Source organism: Thunnus thynnus, chromosome 14 (assembly GCF_963924715.1).
Source record: "Thunnus thynnus chromosome 14, fThuThy2.1, whole genome shotgun sequence".
NCBI lineage: Eukaryota > Metazoa > Chordata > Actinopteri > Scombriformes > Scombridae > Thunnus > Thunnus thynnus.
In genome coordinates, this window is record NC_089530.1 from 5,519,838 (window position 1) to 5,539,720 (window position 19,883).

General features: G+C 40.3%; 1 protein-coding gene across 1 annotated transcript in view; it reads right to left on the bottom strand.

Moving 5' to 3' along the window:
* Positions 1 to 19,883, bottom strand: part of thada (THADA armadillo repeat containing) — a 99,439-nt gene that overhangs the window by 57,966 nt on the left and 21,590 nt on the right. Inside the window, exons 23-28 of the mRNA XM_067609419.1 lie at positions 18,521 to 18,653; positions 16,451 to 16,573; positions 16,026 to 16,148; positions 15,007 to 15,098; positions 9,010 to 9,099; positions 4,097 to 4,228 (exon numbers count right to left, since the gene is read on the bottom strand). Coding sequence (XP_067465520.1) covers positions 4,097 to 4,228; positions 9,010 to 9,099; positions 15,007 to 15,098; positions 16,026 to 16,148; positions 16,451 to 16,573; positions 18,521 to 18,653 — 693 coding nt within the window. The remainder of the gene's footprint in view (positions 1 to 4,096; positions 4,229 to 9,009; positions 9,100 to 15,006; positions 15,099 to 16,025; positions 16,149 to 16,450; positions 16,574 to 18,520; positions 18,654 to 19,883) is intronic.

Genomic DNA, 19,883 nt, shown 5'->3' on the forward strand with positions numbered 1-19,883 from the left:
TGTAAAAAATCTAGTGGCGGGGGAGGAGGAGGGGGGGCGGGGGGGTGGGGGGTGTATGAAGATAAAATGCTTTGTGGTGTGATGGAGGGATATAGGAGAAGAGTTATTGAGCGAGATGCTCCGTCCTGTCAACAGAAGAGGAGCTAAGCTACAGCTAATCCTTGAAGGTGGGTTCAGATCATATGGAGGGGAGGAGGAGGAGGAGGGGGGGGGTGACAGTCGTAGACCTCGTCAGACACGTCCGCACACGCCTGGGGACCATGGGTTGTTGGGAGGGTGGGGGGGGATGGGAGGGTGGTACAGAGAAATACGACCGGAGCCAGAGAAGTTGGGGCTGGGCTATATTTAACATCTCCAACATGTGGGCTTCATTTGGGTGAATGTGTGCGCTGCATAACTTCTCTGACAGTCGAGCAGCGAGTCAGTACTCAGCAACGACCTGTTAACTGCACCCAGAAGAGATGGATCTTTAAGAAAATCACTTTAAAATCTTACTAATATACTGATTTGTTAAATTAAAAAGTGTGGTAAAGTCAGTAAACAAAACTAGGAGTAAGTGATGTGGTAAAATGTGTGCATTCTTTAGGCTTCAGCTCTAAACAGTTGTTTACTATGTTTACAACCCTGCCAGTCTGTGATCCTTTTACACCAAAAGGAAGAGAGGCAAATGTCATATTGTTGATGAGCCTGGTGTTGACAGCAACTTCACTCTCAACTTTCTATTTGTCACTTTCCAACCACAATCTCATTCAAACAGGATGCGCAGAAGATATCTCGGTGAGAGTTGAGCCGTGTGACTCAACTTTGAGATTGAGGCGAATAATACGGGTGTTTTGTTCTGTAAACACAAAGTTTAGATTTCAAGGATTCTTAACAGCATCATACAGATTCATATTGAAACCACTGAAGCTTGATTCTTGGGAAAACCATTTGTCTAATATCTGACTGTTTATAAAGCTTTTCATGTTTATTGTTGGTATTTCAGCAAGTTGTTGCAAAAAAGTTATTTCATGTAAGGAGACACGCTTTAATGAGCAGAATCATGAAACAGGATTGCACTAAATGTAGAGATTTGCCAATTTTGCAAACTAAATTTGACAGCAGTAGGTGATCACATCTGAATAAAATAAAGTGGCTACATTTAATAAGGACCTATTCAGCGACTCTTCTCCCTCCGGAGAGCAAAGACATTCCGATCAGAGGAGCGCACAGTTAGCTGAAGTCATGTTATGGTCTCTAGAAGTCATCAAAACTTTATGCTACATCATTCTCCCAAAAATCTAAATGTCCACTCACAAAGCACCATACATTATACTAACAATATAGCGAGTATAATACAGTACTGACATCTCACCCATGTACTACCGACATTTACAGACACATGTACATGCACACACGGCGCTCGAGCGGTTATCTAAAATCGTCAGTAGAACATTCCAGCCTCAAGGTCTTAACACACACACACACAAACTCAAGAGAGCGCACACAAACACGACTGTCTGACTTCCAGCGCTCTCATCCTTCCACTCCACCCTCTCCAGCTGTAAAAATACTGCGTTTAGTTCGACAGATTATCGTCTGACAGGAGAATTTAAAGAAGATGCTGTTTCTTATCTCGCCTTCATACATAAGACCACAGTGATTCAAACATGGAAAAGATAATCTGCTCATGTCATGATGTGACGTGTTTTATATTTCAGGAGAAAGAAATTCACAATTTGTGCCTCTGTCTGAGATGTTCTGTTGATCTGCTGAGAGTGTCATGTAGAATACTGTGTGCCTTCTCTGACACACACATCGAGTTATCAAGCCCTTCTTTTGACCTGACAGCGAGGAGATCACACTCTCTCCACCAAAACACCACCAGATGTGTTTGTTGGCGTGCCGGGTTATGATGGAAGCGGTGACACTTGACTGGTGGTTTAGAAGTGCTTTGTGTTACCATTTGATAGTGTGTTGAACTGTACACCATAAAGGACTCACAGATATTTTCTGTAGCATAGTGAAAACATTAACTCTGAGCTACTTTTATTCTGACTGTGTGTTTTGTTGTGCTTCTCTTCATTAAAACGGAGTTTTCACGGGGCTTTTGGCAGGTAAGATTCACTTTTAGGGTTACATTAGGTTTTAGGAGCCTAAAAGGTAAAGATTAAGGTTTTGGGGTAATGCATTAAGTCAATGTGGGACCTCACAAGTACAGTAATACAAACCTATGTGTGTGTGTGTGTGTGTGTGGGGTGAGCTCCAGTTCTAATTTGCAGGTGCAGAAGATGAACACGTTCCAATAATATTTGTGGATTTCTTCATCTCAGGAATGTAAAAAAAAAAAAAAAAATGAAGGCTGTAACCACAGTTTCCCATTCCCCCCTGTAAGCTTTACTCCCCAGTAAACAGCGAGGGGAGTCCAGATAAAACCAGTTACAATCTAATCAACCGTTGTGACACAAGACAGCACAAACAACAACAGAACAACTCGCTTGAAAAGACTGACTCAGACTAGACAGGTGTTTTGTCTTAGCGTGCAGGCTAACAATTACACAAATGTATATATATATATTTATATCTTGTTTTGCTTTTTTGCCATTGTTGTACATTAGGATATGCAGTATAAACAGGATTTGTAATGTTAGAAAAATCACAAAAGAAATAATGGGAGATACAAGTTTATGTGAAAGATGCAGAGGCACCTGTACAAACAAAACAAAAGAACACACACACACACACACACACACACACACATCATGTTTAGACTACAGGTGTTTTGTCTTGGTGATTGTAAAAGGTTCTATACTTAGAAAGGACAGTAGTTCAGAGAAACTTTGTTTGGGAGGTTTATCATGGCTGGGAGAGCAGGTGTGTGACCCTCTTGGATTTGATAGAGCATACGAATCTTTTTTTTTTTAACTTCTCTATAAGCAGGCATAAGCTGACTGGAATCACATTCTCGTTGACGGTGACGACAAAAAAGGGAGGAGCTGCTGATGGAGCAAACAGACACATACGCAGCATTTTGTAGCGCCGGCTATTGAGCAGCTCTGTTGGGATCTGGGAGCAGCTGAGTGCTTTGTTCAAGGGCACTTCAGCTCTTTTATGAGGGAAGGGGAGGGTTGACAGATGCGTTATAGCGGCGTGGAATAAAAAGAACATTAAAATACTTTACTCAAACGTCACAAGACAAGAAGAGGAACAACACCAATGTCACTGTGATGACATACAGATTTTTTTAAAGCTTTTTTCAAGGGGGGGGGGGGGCAGTCAGAAAGCATGTGCATATTTTTAAGTTAACTAATATGATTGGATGTATTTTGACAGTTTTCTGTGTATATTTTTATGCGTCTATCTACCATTTTTGTATATAATGTACATTGAAATATACTGTAAACAACAGATATGAACATTTTCAGGTTCTGAGACTAAAAAGTGGAGAGACAATGATATTGATGTTAGCCAAATTCCATTTAGTAGCTGTTCTGGAGCTTTCAACTGTATCACACGATCTTCTTCAGCGAATGGAGTTTGCTTAATTATTATGAAGTCATAGATTTGAAAGGATTTCTTGTCTATGTTGGCATAAAAGATGAAACTGAAAGCTCACTGTTTTACCATCTGCTGGGGAAGATTGTGTGATATGATCAAAAGCTACTAAATGGACTGTGTGCTGAGATTGTTTTGTTAGCTTCTGTTTCCAAGGAATTAACTTGTAATCTTAATGACAAGAACTCCTTGAAGTGCTTAGTCAGATTTAATTCCATGACAACTGCACAAACACCATTTCTGAGGAAGATCGTGTGTTATGATTGAAAGCTCCAGTACAGCTACTAAATGAACCTTGTTGTGAGATTGTTTTGCCAACTATTGTTTCTGAGGTCAAGAGTAAACTTGCAATATCAACTCTATTTACAATGTTTTCTATTCCTAATACATCATGAGGAATAATTTCACCCTTAATTCACCCTGAATCAATCAAAATGAAAGTGAAAATAACCTTGAGACAATAAAACTGAGAGCATGTATTTACTTTGTGTACTGTATAAAGACTGAATACCATATATGATTTACACAAGTGTGTTTGTGTTTGGAAATTCCCACCACCCACCTGATAATGAAGGGCATGAAAGGGGCGAGTCCAAGAGGTGAAGAAGACCCGTCCATTGGAGAAGGGTAGAGTCGACTGAGCACCAGCAGCAACAGGAACAGACTGGGGTGAAGCTTCACCTGACCGCTGTCACTAAACACAAAATACACACACAAATTAGTCAGATTTTACAACTGCACTGTTTATATCACCTGAATTCTGCACGTACAGCAGGGATTGAGTGCATAATAAAACAGAGCATGCATTAAATGTATGAGAGAAGAGAAAATATAGCTTTAACTGCACCTTTTTGGACTTGATTTAACTTGTTTTATTGAACCTGGATTGATATTAGACTGAAGGATCTCTCTTTGAATTGCCTTTCAAGTTTAAACAAGGCTCTTATGGTTTCTGGGGAAATTTTCCTAGCTGTCTTGGAGCACTTGGGCTGGATCAGGAACCGACGCTGATGTGAGCCTGTAAAAGCCCATTATGACATTGTTTGTGATATTGAGTTACACAAATAAATGTGACTGCAGCAGCCTGAAAGACACTACTATAAATGGATTGTTGCACTCCAACACGTTGTCGAATCAAAGCTATTATCCTGAACCTTTAGTCGTGTCAGCGTGTTCATATTTAGCTGTTTTGTCATCTTCCTGTGAAACAGCCTGCAGCTGGAGACAACCAGGCTTTTGCCATGAATGTGACCTACTTGACAAGTTCGTATCAGCACTATTATAAATCTTATAGCATAGTTTTATAGATTTGCATTAAACTAATACTTTGACATTTTGGGAAATACACTTTCTTTGCCAAGAGTTAGATGACAAGGTTGATATCTCTCGTTCATGTACGCTAAATACTGAGCCAACAGGTGATTAGCTAAGCTTAGCTTCAAAACAGGAAGTAGGGGTAAGCAGCTAAAGCTAAAAAAAAAGGCTACCAGCACCTCTAAGGCTTACTAATTAACATGTTTTATCTTATTTGTTCAACATTGTTCACCGAAATGTAAAAATGTTATGCTAAGCAAAGAAAACCGTGCACGGGCTCTAGTTTCATACTTAAAGTACATGGTTATCAATCTTTTCATCTAACTCTCTCTGCAAGAAAGCAAAGCACATTTCCCAAAACGTCAGACTATTCCTGTAAAGTCCTTTATTTTATGACCTTTGTAAACATGCTGTATCCAACACGTAACAAAAAAAAAACAAACACATAATACAAAACAGAAAGTAACATGCCTAAATTCCCCCAGTGAATATCAAAAACCACCCACACTCCAATACAGTCATCCCCTCATCTGTCCTTTAGCTGAGCTTTTCACTTCCCTCTTTCCTCCATCAGAATCTCATCATAGCCAACTGACTCAGAATGGAAACTGTCTTTCTCTGCCAGCGGTTTCACAGTTTCACTCTGACACACTCGCAGCGAAGGAAGGAGGGAGAAAAATGGAGGAAAAAAACAAAAAGAGAGAAAGACGGACAAGGACTCGAGCTACAAAATAAGTAAAACGCCTAAAAATGCAAGAATACCAGGTATCTAATGTGGAGTCAGGCCACGTTTTGCCTTCAGAAGCGTTTCATTCCTTCTTGTCCTGCTGTCAGAGTGCAGCTCTTTGAGGGATAAAACGGAAATCGACTTTTCAGAGGTTCAGTGAGTTTTATACCTGCGGATGTGCTTTACTTCCTGCCTTCTACTTGATGCCAGTGTTAATAAAACTATTTAAACTTTAGCAGTGTTACCTTAGCAGTGTGTAAGGTGAAAAGATCATCTTTGAATACGGGGAAAGCATGAGAAAACAGGGTTTACAAGGTGAAGAGTGCCTATAGTGGAGCTCTGGGTAGTTCTTTGTGTGTGTGTGTGTCTCTCTCTCTCTCTCTCTCTCTCTCTCAGGAGAGCAGTATGTCCTTCGGGCCCTGTCATTAGTCATGAGGATCTCATAGAACAGAGACAGAACTACAGACCCCCTGCGAAAACAACTTATGCTTTTCATTACAATATCCAACAAAACACACACACACACACACACACAACCATCCGCTGGGACTGTTACAGATCGGCAAGATGGGAAACGTAATAGCGTCCCAATTAGTAACTGGTCTAATGTGTTTAGTGTCACAGCTCAGTCAAGCACAGCGGGACAGGATGTGATGTCAGAGACCCAGGAGGGGGCAGATGGAAGGGAATTGCAAACATATTAGACCTTGTTGGGATACAGCTGGAGGCTGAAACACTTGACAGGATGAAAAAGAGACTGTGGCATTTAATGGCACTCTCAAATTCCATGTTGAGGTCTTCCACGAATTTCTGCCCTCTCTCCTTTAACTCCTCAATCATCTCCACTAGTTGGTTGTTTGATGAAAGGGTTATTTTTGTCGTACATCTTTTTTAGCGAGTGGAAAAAGAACACTGGCCTTTTTTTTTTATTTTATTTTTGTTCCTCATTTATAATTTAGTGAAAGGGACAAAGTAGGAGGGATACAAAAGAAGCTTCAATACAAATTAAAGCCTTAGCTTATCGTTAAGTTAGCTCTCGGTCTGAATGGTAAATAAATCATCCGTAAAAATAAATTTAAAAAAGAAAAAAAAATACATGGTACGTGCTATGAAAACAGTTGTCTTTGGAAGCGATGGCAGCGGCAGATAACTGCAACAATCACTGCACAAAAGATTTAAATGTGGGTACTGACCTGAAGTAGTTTCAGAGATAAACCTGGTTAAGTTTGCTGCACTGAGATAATGACGTTAGAATTTTGAATGAAATGTATGAGTCTGCAGGCCGGAAAAAAAAACAAAAAAAAAAAACACAAACAACATTCTTTTACTGAGAAGACAATCTCCCCTGTGTATGCCTCACGTATGTTTGGGCCTGCAGCATTTTGTTTTCTTAATCAAATTAGGTGTGTTCAGTGTAGGTGCATAAACAAGTGTCCATCTGATCATCTACAGCAGAGAGGGGTTTGTGATATGACACCAAAAATAGATCCCGAAGGTGAAACCCAAAACAAAGATAATGTAAGCTCTCGCTCTCGTTACATCTTATAATAAAAGGAAGAAGATGTTGATTGAGATACAGATAAAGGCAGTAGCGGAAAAAAATAAATAAAACAGGGGAGATGGTATGGTTTGTTCACTAGAGCAACCAAACAAACACGAAGAATGGGAGGATTTGTAGCAACAAATAGTTATTTATATGGAGGTGAATGTGTGTAGTGTTCATTTTGGAAGCTATTTTTAGATTTATTCTTTTAGGCAATTTTAGACTAAAAAAGTACTGAAAACTGGCCGCGAGTAGTCAAGTCGTATGATAAAGAATCCTCCGAGTATGTCTGGTCTGCTGATTATTACATGCAACTAATGATTACTGTCACTATCGATTCAACTGTTGATTATTTATTCGGTTAATCAATTAGTTGTTTGGTTTATGAAATGTCAGAAAATGGTGAAAAATGTCGATCACTGTTTGTCAAAGGTAACATCCTCAAATGTCGTCTTTTAACCCAAAGATATTAAGTTTATTTTCAAAGAAGACCGAATGAACCAGAAGATATTCACATTTAACAAACTGGAATCAGAGATTTTGGACATTTTTCTTTAAAAATGACTCAAAGCGATTAATCGATTATCAAATGGTTGGCGACTAACTGTCTTTTGATCGACTAATCAATTAATCGACTAATCACTGCAGCTCTAATCCAGACATCAAATATTCTCTAGAAAAATAAAAGTCCAAATCCATCCAGGCTGTAATGTAACAGGCTGATAGGTACTGATATCTGCATGTTATAGTATTGAATAATGTTTGAGGAAGCATTCAAACAAGCATTTTTGCTGAATCTCACTTTTGTTTAATTATGAACATCAAGAGTTTCGATAGATATTTCCATATTTTTGCAAGTAAGGAGTTTCCACTGTCAGTATGTCAGTATGGCCACAGAACTAGGTTAGGACAACAGATTGTTTTTCATTCATATTTCCTCTTTAGAACATTTCTTTGGGAGATTATTTATGGAGGGTGGATGGATTACATGGTATATGTTGCAAAAGTACAACCTTACAATTCAAAATCCCATTTCTATTATCTTTTATATAGTGTCATCTATTTTGAGAATGCACTTGTACTGCAACTTCCACAAGAGTCTTAGAAACCACTAACAGACGCTCTTCTACCTCCTGTCCGGCTCTATATTGCTACAGTATGGTGTGGTTGGTCTGTTTGTGTGGCGCGATACACTGTGATGATGTGGGAAGTCAGACAGCCGAGATCCGGTTCCGTGGGAAATTTGCAAATGTTTTAACAAGGAGCAAAGGGAGTGAGGGGAATTGTGAAACAGCCGGTCTGAAAGAGCATTCAATTAATTGGATCCATATTAAGATAAGGCTGCCTGGGGAGCTGTTGGACGACTTGAAGGCTTTTAAGACGGGAGTTTGGGCTGAGCTGACAAAGATAGGGCCAATGAACCTCAGTGGACTCAACTCCCCAATGCAAAAAATCAAAACAAAACCTCGACAAGAGTTTACTTTATTCAGTATTAAAATCTCATGCTTTGAGAAAAATAGTCCACCAATTGAGCAAGTGATATTTTGGAACAAAGGCCCACGCTAGGGTGCTATCAAGGGTAATGCTACTTGATTAGAGAAAGATGCTGAGTTCATAGTTCATGTTCCACATAAGAAAATTTTGGTTTTAAGAAAGTGACTTTCAAACTGACAAAAAGTTGCACTGAATTCCCCTCTTCCTCGTCACTCCAGGAAGCCTCCCAGCACAAAAGCACCACTGCTTAATCAGCTTAACAAAACAAAAAAGCTGTCTCATATGGCTTAAATGTAAGTGAAATTAAACCTATAATGGGATCAGGAAGGTGTGAAAAGCCATGGCAAGGGCTGAATGTGGAGTTTGCATGTGTGTGGATTAAAGAGGACCACCTCACCTTTCCACTGTGGCGGCTGCTTCCTCCAGCTGGTTCAGAAGGAAAGGGTAGAGAGCTGGGAAACGAGTGAAAAACTCTCGGCCCGTCATCCTGAGGGGAGAGACGGAGAAGGACGGAGTATTTAAGAATAATAAGAGCAACAGGCATACAGTTATCGGCATAAACCCAGAGAACTCAGTTTGTTTAGGGTAGTGGTCGAAGATTAAAACAATGATTTTATAAAATAATTCAAAAAGAGGAATTAGTGTAAGTGACTAATGTTTTTCAGTAGGGAGTGACCTGACTAAGGAAGGCACAGTGGTTGTTTGAGTCAAATGCTAAAAGCTCCAGTACGCTAACATATTCAAATTGAAAATGCTAACATGCTAATATTCAAGTAATATTCAGAATAGAAGAAGCATGTAAGGGCAAGGCTACTGGAAAGCAACATTGATGGAAAGATTAATGCTCCAAATCACTTAAACAACAGGTACCATGGTCACCATTTTAGTTTAGCATGTTAGCATGCTAACATTTGGTAATTAGCACTAAACACACATGATCCAACCAAAGTATTGGGTTATTTAAGTCATTAGAATTCATTCTGTTGGGAAAATTAAAGTCTGTTCCAAATTTCACTGAAATTTTACAAATATTTGTCAAGATGACAATTAGCCAACCTTGGAGTCATGTCGCTAGCATGGCAAAAAAAAAGTTTCTGCTGAAGCAAAACCCAAAAGAATCATTTTTCCGTAAACCCTTGAGTCTTTTTATGTTGACAGTGCTGGAATACACAGTGCAACAAAAATGGTGAAATATTAGTATAATACCATAGAACATAAGGAGAAATTGTTGAATGAACATTAGCTGATATTAAGAGGTTTAACTGGCTATTAGCCCTTTTGATCTTCAAAACTAACCCAGAAAGAGAGACATAAAATGAAGCAGTGGGTGAGAGACAGCAAAAACATTGACTTTGAGAAAGCAAGCAGTTGAGAAATATGAGTGGTGTCCAAGAATAATTCCAATTTACTCATTCACTACACCCTTTAAAACAGAAACTCAATAGATTACTCAGGAGTAAACGGTCAATTGAGATTTCAGACACTTGTTAATAATTGTAATGTTGTGTCATTACTCATAGGTGTCTCACAACTGTCATTTCTGCCTGCATTGTGGAAACTTTTCTGGTTCCAATGTGGGGAAAGGCACTCTATACTGCATGAATTTCACACTCAAATTCAGACACTCAAATAAATTCACAGACAGTAAATACAGCACTGTATAAAAATGCTGCACAAGGCATCTTCAATCGTGTAGAACTGATTGGATCCATGAATGACCATCAACAGTGAGAAAAAATCATCAGAAATACTGAGAGTTCACTTTGATTTAACTTTTTTAATTTCAGTTTATTGAATTACTTTCAGGGCCACATTGACTGCAACAGCAGGTTGATCTGTTTTTAATTAAATACGTTCTTCCACATTATCTCCCAACCCATCTCTCAACAAAAAAATGTAGGAAAAGTGACACAACAAGGAACATAAAGAGAGGAGAAATGATGGGGAGAGTGCCAATAGTCAAATTCTGCAAAGCTCTGATAAGGAGCTGCGATGGTGCCAAATACTCTCTACTAAAACAAATCAGGCCTTTATGTTTGCTTACCCTACTACAGCTACAAATAAACACATTTGTGTGTATACACATATACCGCCATGTGCCACAGTCACGTGAGTTTGTGCTTATGTATTCACTCACTCACATACACAACTGTCAATAAAATGACAAACTTTATATTTAACACTGGCGGTCTCGCTGCTGCAACCGCCATTCAGCCTCAGGGCCAATAAAGTTTTTATTTAACTCAGCCCATCTAAATCAAGTCAATCCTAAAGGGAAGAGAGTCTGGTCTGCCAAGCACATGATTACAAGACTGGAGACACTGCATACTGCTTCAGTCACGACTGCCATTAGTTTTTGAATAACGCACACAAAAAAAAAAAAACACACACACTCTCTTCTCTAGATCTGGTTTAAGTTAGCAGCGGGCACTGTCATGGTAGGGAGGAGAGTCGTGTGTGCGTTTCAGCCCCGTCAACCTGGATATGACACACTCCTCAACTCCTGTGACCTGACACACACACACATAAACACACACAAGACAACAGCACATGAGCACTGAATGACGCAACTGCAACAATCAGTGTGTAAGTGTACCAAAACATTTGATGTTCACTGTATTTATGTGCAAATACAGGATTGTGTCTATTATATAAGAGAGTGTGTGTGTGCTCCCCGCCCTCTGTGGCCTCTCTCTAATGAGAGTCTCTCAGTCTGACAAGACTCTGTTGCCTGGAGGACAAAGGTCAGAGGTTGCGTCGGAGCAGATTAGATGGGGTAAAAGGGGTAAGGATCACAAAGGAGGAGAGAGGAGAGGAGGAGGAGGAGGTGTAAGTGAAAAGGCCTGGTCATGTTTGTGGGCTTACAGCTGTGTGTGCACACTCACACAGGCTATGACACCTTCAAGGCAAATGGCACAGAAAGTGTGTTGAAGATTAGTTGCCACATATGTAACAGTGTGTTTGATCGCAGTCCGACTCTTTGAATAAAGAACATTTAGTACAACTCTCAAAGGCGCCTCTGTAGCATTGATTTGCACATTTCTGCATGTATAAGGGCACGTGTGGTGAAAAGCGAGGCAGGCTTGAGATAAAGCTGGAGGCTTTGGTTGGAATGCAGAGAGCAATCTTCGCTCTGTCAGCTTTGTTTACAGTTGCATTTATCTCAACGACGGTATCGGATCAACATGGATGCACGGTCACGGAGCGGAGAGGCCCGAGTCTGGGCTTAGTAGAACGATGATCCACAAGCAAACAATACGTCTGGATTTAAGTAAGTATCTAAAATACACAGCTGAAATTCCCACAGACAGCAAGAGGCTGAGTCTTTCCAAACACGCAAACACACACAATGCTGTAAATAAGCTGGTTTATGCGAGAGGGAAATGTGTATGCGCTCCAGTTTCTGTGCACCGAGGGACCCTTACACACGCACATACACACACAAAGAGCCAAATATTAGAGTGGACAAGCTGTCACAATGCATTTTCTGCTGCCAGAGATCACAACCGTAAAATCATAGTAATAACAGAGACCAGACGTACAACAGACTGTGGAAAAGACAAACTCCCAAAGACACAATTATAAACGAGTTGCAGCTTTCTTGATCATACACGCACAGTTTTGTGCCAAATTTCAGGTGGATACAATGACATTTACTGGCATGCTACAACCTTATATTAAAAAACATATCAAAAGAAACCATGTAAAAGCATTGTAAAGTCACAAAAACTCATGTAAAAATGCTCCTTTTCCTAGCCATCGTCCTACTTCTCATTCATCACACCAACTCTCCCACATGCAAGTAAAAATAACCCCACAATAATAAAGAAAAGGCAGCAGACAAGAGGAGGGGGAGATAACTGAAAGCTACACAGAGGGAGGGACAGCAGACTAAAAACACGAGTGAAAACAGACAAGATAAACAGGAGTAGCCTTGGCTTGGTTAAGAGTATTCAGAGGACCTTCGGAGAATCGGCCAATAGAAACACAGTAAAGGGAACCAGACTGAGCTTCCTGGAGTAGGTCCTAAAACCCTGTGATACTTAACCCTGGATTATGAGTGAGGTAACAAATCACTTTAAGCTCAATATAGACCTCCCCACAGCTATCATATTGTCCTACAGCAGAACTGTGCATGCACTTTATAGTTCATGTTTGCTTTAATCTGCTCTGAATAGTCAATTTTTCCTCTGATTGTATAATCAGTTTGGAAATTGATGCAGCATCCCAAGTGCTAAACTCCACCTTTCCTGTATCTAAGGTAGATTAAAAAACAGATCATAAAACATAAGTGGAAATAGCAATTTCAGTATCAGTTTCCAAGTACTTGGATGGTTGTTTGATAAGGAATGTGGAGCCGGTTATAATTTAAGACTCTTTTCCAGAAACCTCAAAAACTATCTACAATTTGTCATACAATCCCTGACAGAAAATGATTAGTTCACAGTGCAAATCAGGACTAACGGATGATAATCTTCCAACTAAAACAGAAACCGTTAAACCCCTAAACAGATTCATCGCTTGCACAGCTCCGCCTTATTTTGACTGGGTGTGAGACTGTTATAAAACATCTTAGACATAATCTGTTGGGTAAAACATCCAACAAATGAAACATCTGATCCAACATCATATTTCTGACAAGACAGACAAGAGATTTAAATTTTGGATATTTAAAGGTACCCTGTGAGATTTTTGACCACTAGTAGCGCTATGGAGCAGTTGTTAAGCGTGGATATGGATGTAAACAATGTAGAGTTCAAACTCTTCCAAAAATAGGGTCTGCAAATGTATTAAATGTGTTTATCATACCTCAAGGATACACACAATGTGTTTTTGTAAGAAACAGGGAATGTAAACATAACTTTGTTTACAAAAAAACTAGACAGGGTACCTTTAAGCTACTGGCTGTAGGCTATTAGTTTTTGGTAATCTCTACACTTTAGCCCTGAAAAAAATAAGGATATCATCAACTGTGCTGTTGTTTTCCGTGACTGTGAAATTTCATGTGGCATTTTTCCACAAGGGGGGTTGGGGTCTTGCTTTAGGCTTGTTCTTGTTCTAACTAAAACTGTAAACCAAGCAACAAATAACCACAGAATCTGTTTACACACACTTCAGAATAATCACATTTAATATCTACCAGAGGGCATGTAAGTCTAAATGTCACAGTGCCACAAACTGATAATTTGTGTGTGTTTATTGACAAAACACAACAATCTATCAGCCTTTTATTATTTCAGCTCTGACATGATTATGTGCAGTTCACTTAATATCATTTTAGTGGCTAGTCATCTATTGTATCATCAGTAAACATTTCCAGTCCTCACCAGACCAGGCTTACAGCTTTTTGCATGTAGCTTTTTTGTTTATATTGCACTATAGATGACACATATTTGCAGTACATGTCTCTGTATTGTACTTGGGGCCTCAAAGATTACAGCCTACAGGTATCTCCTCTGGTACAATATTGCCCCAAGTGGTTTTTAAAGACTTTGGCCTTGTTGCCCTTCCTTAAGTCTCTCTATCCCAGCCTTCATCCAACATTACACAATATGTTTCACTAGTTGTAACCAAGACATCCCTCCCCATGATGCACCTGTCTGCTGGAGCGTGCAGTCATTTGTTGTGTGTAGTTGGCAGATAGTCTGTAGTGCAGCATTTAGAAAGATGTGTAGTATGTGTAAAATAGTTAAACAAGCTGAAATTGTGGGTTTCTATTTCATTTGTCAAACATATGTCAAACTGCCCTTTTTTCTTTGCCTCCAGTGTCATTTCCCAATAGCTGGTATAGCAGCAGTGGAAAGCTGCTACACGCTTTTAACAGCAGTGGAGTTCAGTATTTCAGTCACAATGGTGTTACAACAGTGTCCCCTGGTGGTGTAAAACAACCACTGTTTATACATTTATACACATGTGCTTCATTTACCTTAGTTTATGTATTCTAAATCTTTGCTTTCTTGAAAATTGTCTGACTGTTGCTGTAACAACTAAAAAAAAAATATTTCTTACGTTCTATGCTAGAAAGTCTAGCTCAGACAGAATAATCCAGCTCTTAAAACAAGTGGAAAAAATAAGTTGAGTCAGTCGGGATAATTATAGTCAGGTACAAGATGACTTGTATTTTTTGCTATAAAACAGTTGAAACAAGTGAAGCTGAACTGGAAACAAGCTGGCTTCCCCTTGTTTGAAGGCATTTAATATATTAAATGAGGGCCACATTTGCTTGTAATTGAGAACTTTTTTGCACTAGTAATACTGACTTTAGGAACTTTTTAGCACATACATGACTGATACCCACTGATTTGTAGTAACTGCATGCCAATATAAACACCGATACACATGACAGTAAACTTGAGCTGGTAGAGCTGTACTGGAGAGGGAAAAAGCAGCAGACCTGTTCTTTTTCGAGTGTTCATCCTTCCCTTTCTTCACTCCAAAGATCCTTGTGATCAGAGTGCTGAAGAGGAGAGTGGAGGAGTTCCTCACCTGGAATAAAATAGGAGAGGGAGCAGAAGGGAAGACACACAGAGGGAAAGAGGATGAAAGACAAGGTGAGAGAATATGAAAGTGTGTTTCTGCATCACAGGTGAGGGAATTAGAAAGCCAGGTTTGTACCAGTCTTACACAACAACCATGCAATAAATCCTGCCTTCATGGATATTAAGTTGAGTTTTTGCTGTTATAGATTTTAGAGAGGTATGAAGAAGGGCTGGGTGATAAGGACAAATAGTAAAATCTTGATTTTTTTTGTTCAAGCTTGGGGTTAATTCACAATTTTAAAGCATTTTTCCCCCTACAAACATCATATTTTTAAGTCAGTATAGATCTCCAGTTTAGTAATCAGTTTCCACATAGATAGAGCAGAAATGTGCAGAAAATTCATCTCCTGCTGTTTGTGCTTCTTGACGTCAGCCTGATATTTGCAGACAGCAGGCAGGGACAGTCTGAACAAAGTAGAATCTGCCCACTTTTTGTCAACTCCCATGGCTCTCCCACAACACTCATAACCACATAATATTTCATCAACGAACACAAATCAATGAGCAGTGTGCATGCGAGTTTTTTTTTGAGACTGTCCCTCTAGTAGACCTTTAAATTCACTATGAGATAACCAGAGCAGCTGGAGTTATGACAGTCCTATAAACTGCAGCAGGTGTGCATAAAGTCAAACTATTATATCGCACTTTACGGGACTGTCTTGACTTGAAATGCATAATGTAGCAAGCTAACATCTATGTTACTTTTTGGCTAAAACTAACCTTTTTTGTGTACGTTGCAATAACTAGATTTTTATGATGCAGACATTTAATACTTGTGCAAAATTAAAAGTTCAAATTTACTGAATTAAGCAGATATATGTTCCGGTCCTAGTACAAAGATAAAGAGGCAGGAAACGTGGAAGTTGAAACTCACTGCCCAGACAGGAGAGGTGAAGCCGAGTACAGCAGCCTGCATTCCATCAGAGACGAAGGGAATGATGTTTTCCCCCAGACGAGTGTCCCTATACAGAGCCCTCAGGATGTTCAGAGCATGGACCTGTGACGAGATAACATTTAACCATTCAGATGAGATAAATCGCATTAAAGACAATGAAATCAATAAAGACTCAAGAGTAGCAGTGCCCCACCAGAAACACTGAGGTGATCATAAAATCACAAGACAGTTTACATGGTCATGAGGACACCACTTCTGTCCACAAGTTGCCATAGACGATGCGCTGCCAACCTGACTGGGAGTTATCACTATTTGATAAGCCATGAAGATTTTCACAATATGATATGACCTTCAAAAGACACTTAGAAGGATGACTCATGCACGAAGCTTCTGGGTGGTCAAACCTGAGGCACGGTGGAGCTGTCGGTGTTCCTGTCAGTGGAGGGCATGGCCAGAGCGATCAGCTCTCTCATGGTCATCTTCAGCAGACTGCAACTGGACGACTTGGGCTCAGAGGAGAGCAGAGCCTGCAGACAACAACACCAAACATCAAATGAGATATATTAGGAAGAATAGAAAGAATTAAAGAAATTAGCATGTTCATCAAAGCTCTAATTCGGATACTAGTACATGTTTCCATGCATTTTCATGTCAGACTATACTATTGTGTTGTACACTGGGTTGAGTTTGTTAATATTTTTCCATTTACTCCATTTCCTCGCTTCCTCTAACAGAGAAAGACAGTACTGAAGATGCACCAACAACATCCGCTGACTCCTCAAATACCTTGATGTCTGATCCTGATTCTTAATGTTATACAATTTCATATAAATATATCACAAAAAAGCCACAGCTATATGCTTACATAAGTCTGTCTATACTGATAGCTTTAGTGAATGACATCATGTGTATGCGTCAGGAGTGGGAGTGCTGGATGTTGGAGGGAGGAGGTGACAGCAATTGGCTGCTGTGTGAGAAAGGAGTTATCTTACTGTTGGAGCTGATGGGAGCCAGCTGTGTGTCTGGCCTGGGTTACGGTATGGTTAAGAGTTAGGCCTGGGAGCAATGGAGAGATGGAGAGATGAAGGTAGGGAGGAGAAGAGAAGGAGGAGGAGGAGGCACAGTCTGGCTTCTATGAACTCTTGGGCGGGGGTGGAGGTAGGTGGGAGGAAGAGGAGGGCTAGCCTGGTTCCTGTGAAGTCTGTCCCGGGTCGGTCCAGACCAGCATGAGGCGAGCGCAGGAGGCAGACTTCCCGGATCTGACTGTGTCTTTCTGTGTGAAGGAATGCAGGGCAAAGCTCCGCCAAGGTGTCGACTTCTGCCTCTCCGCAGACTTCCTCCACTTTGTCGGGCTCTCCTCCTTTATCTTATCTTCTCTGTCTCCCCATCTCCCTTCATCCACCCTTGTTTTCAACCCTCAGTCTTCTGCCTCATTATTCTCCTCTTTTCTTACTTTACTACTGCAGTGGCTGCCTATTTCAGGAGGTCAAATTTAGTAGTTTTGAACCCTGGAATTATATTTAAAGCCAATTTTAAAAAAATAAAATAAATCTTTTGAAAGACCACTTTTTAGACAGCCCACATGCCTGTGCACACAAACGCATGAAAAAACAGGAGAGCCGGTGATGTCAGCGGTGCAGCCGTGCGCCTCGTACCTAAAACCACATGAAAGCGCAAACCCACTCCAAAATGACTGCTATGATAAAACATGAACCCTGTCACGTCTAGTTTTAATATCAGTAATCAGAGGAAGTGGAGAAGCGAGTTGCGGCAGAAAAACAGAGTGAGTCAGTCAAGTGTTAAGGTGGGTTAGTCAGAGATTACAGCACAATAATAGAGGTGTGGGACTGGTAACTACGAAAAGGGGTCAACCAAAGGACAGTGTGTGTGTGTGTATGTATGTGTATGTGTGTACAGTGTGTGTGTGTTATGAGTGTTTATGTGAGTGTGTCAGTGAGTAAAAAAAAAAAAAAAAGACAGATGGATTAAAAAACCCAATGTTCTTCCAGCATGAGTGCTCCAGGGGCATGCCAAGAACTGCTGATTGCACTACATTTAGGAATAAACTGGAACACAAATACACACACACGCACATGGTTTCTATTACTAAACCTCAGACAACTTTTCCAATATTTGTTCCCCAACCCTACACCCCAACACATTCCATATCATGCCCTTAATTTGGACCGAATTCTAATCTATGTGCTCATGTTACTGTTCAGAGTTGTTTAGAATTTGTAATTTGCCAAATATGTCCTGATTTGTCTTCTTCAGAACTCATACTGGAAAGTCTAGTCGCGCATTGTACCAGTCCAGTAGACTGCAGTAGACTTTACATAAGTCTGGTGTCGGTTATGATCGCTGGTGGGAAAACGTCCTGCTACAGAAGAAGCAATGACCCGAAACTTGAGAGAAACATCCCAAACTGTGCCTGATTGTTCTGTTAAATTCTTGCTAGCATCATGCTTACACACCTGAATATAAAAGGGGATTCCAGCGCTGCGTCGTGTGGCACACAGTTTGGACGACGGGTCGCTGGATTTGACCTCTTCAAGAACCTCCGACAGCCAGTGGGCCGGAAGCTGCTGCAGGGCCTGACTTCCACTCCTTACACACACACAGAAAAACATAAACACGGTCATACATACAGTAACAGGGCCCCTATACACATGTTGAATCTTTCAGCTTTTACATTTTCATACACAAGAACACTTCAAACTGTGTATTTGAATGATGTACTATAATGATTTTGTGCACCCTTATACATAATGTAGAATAACTCAACTTTGAATGGTTATTACAGTATTTGTATTCATTGAAGTGTATAACCATGTATTCAAACCAAGGAGGAGAATCACACTGCTCACTGTTGCATGTCTTTAACCTTTGCAAATTATTTACAATTATTATTTGATTATAACAGCAAGATACACCTATCAGTTCACCTGTAAGCCTCACTGAACCAGTGGGGGAACCATCAGCGCACTACTGGTAAAAGGATTATACCCAACAACCTAACCAAGGTCACAGAGTAGCTGCAAATTATTATTTTTTTTAAAAATTATTATTTTTTATCATTTTTGCCTTTATTGGACAGTGGGCAGTGAAGAGGCAGACAGGAAACAAGGGGAGAGAGAGAGATGGGTATGACATGCAACAAAGGTCTCTGGCTGGAATCGAACCAGGGACGTTGCAGTTATGTGGCATGAGCAGTAACTATTTGGCTACTGGGGGTCTTTGCTATTTATATAACCTCTTTGAAAAACTGTGGTGATGGCTCTCATGGAGTTTGCCATTGAGTGATTACTTAAGAACAACAACACATTATACTTGATTAGCTTTCAAATACTCTGAACGAGTGGCTCCACAGAAAGTGTCTAAGGGCTTCCACCTGCATCAGTCACAATGAATGTGGAGCTGTTGTCTCACGTGAACCTACTTGTGCGCGTTCCTTTAACATTACAAAAGACGTTGCTGCCCTTTCTGATTCATTTACACTGTTCTCTATGGCATCTGGTACTCCGAGCACTTTAAAACAAATGCTAAGAATATGATCAGAAGCAGGTCTGGCAAACACACACCCACAAGAAACCGCTCTGCCCTGTTCTGTAAGAAGCAGCCGTTTAACAAGAGCCACTGGAGCGAAGAGGACGAATTAAAACAATCCAGTGTGGAGGACCGAGCGAGGGCGCGGCGCACACTCCAGCGTACTCTGTCAAACACACAAGGGACACACACACACACACACACATCCTCATTGACAAACACACACAGTGAGGTATATGCTGTAAACAACTGGGAGATATAAATGCACATGACTAACCGGGGAAGTGTGGA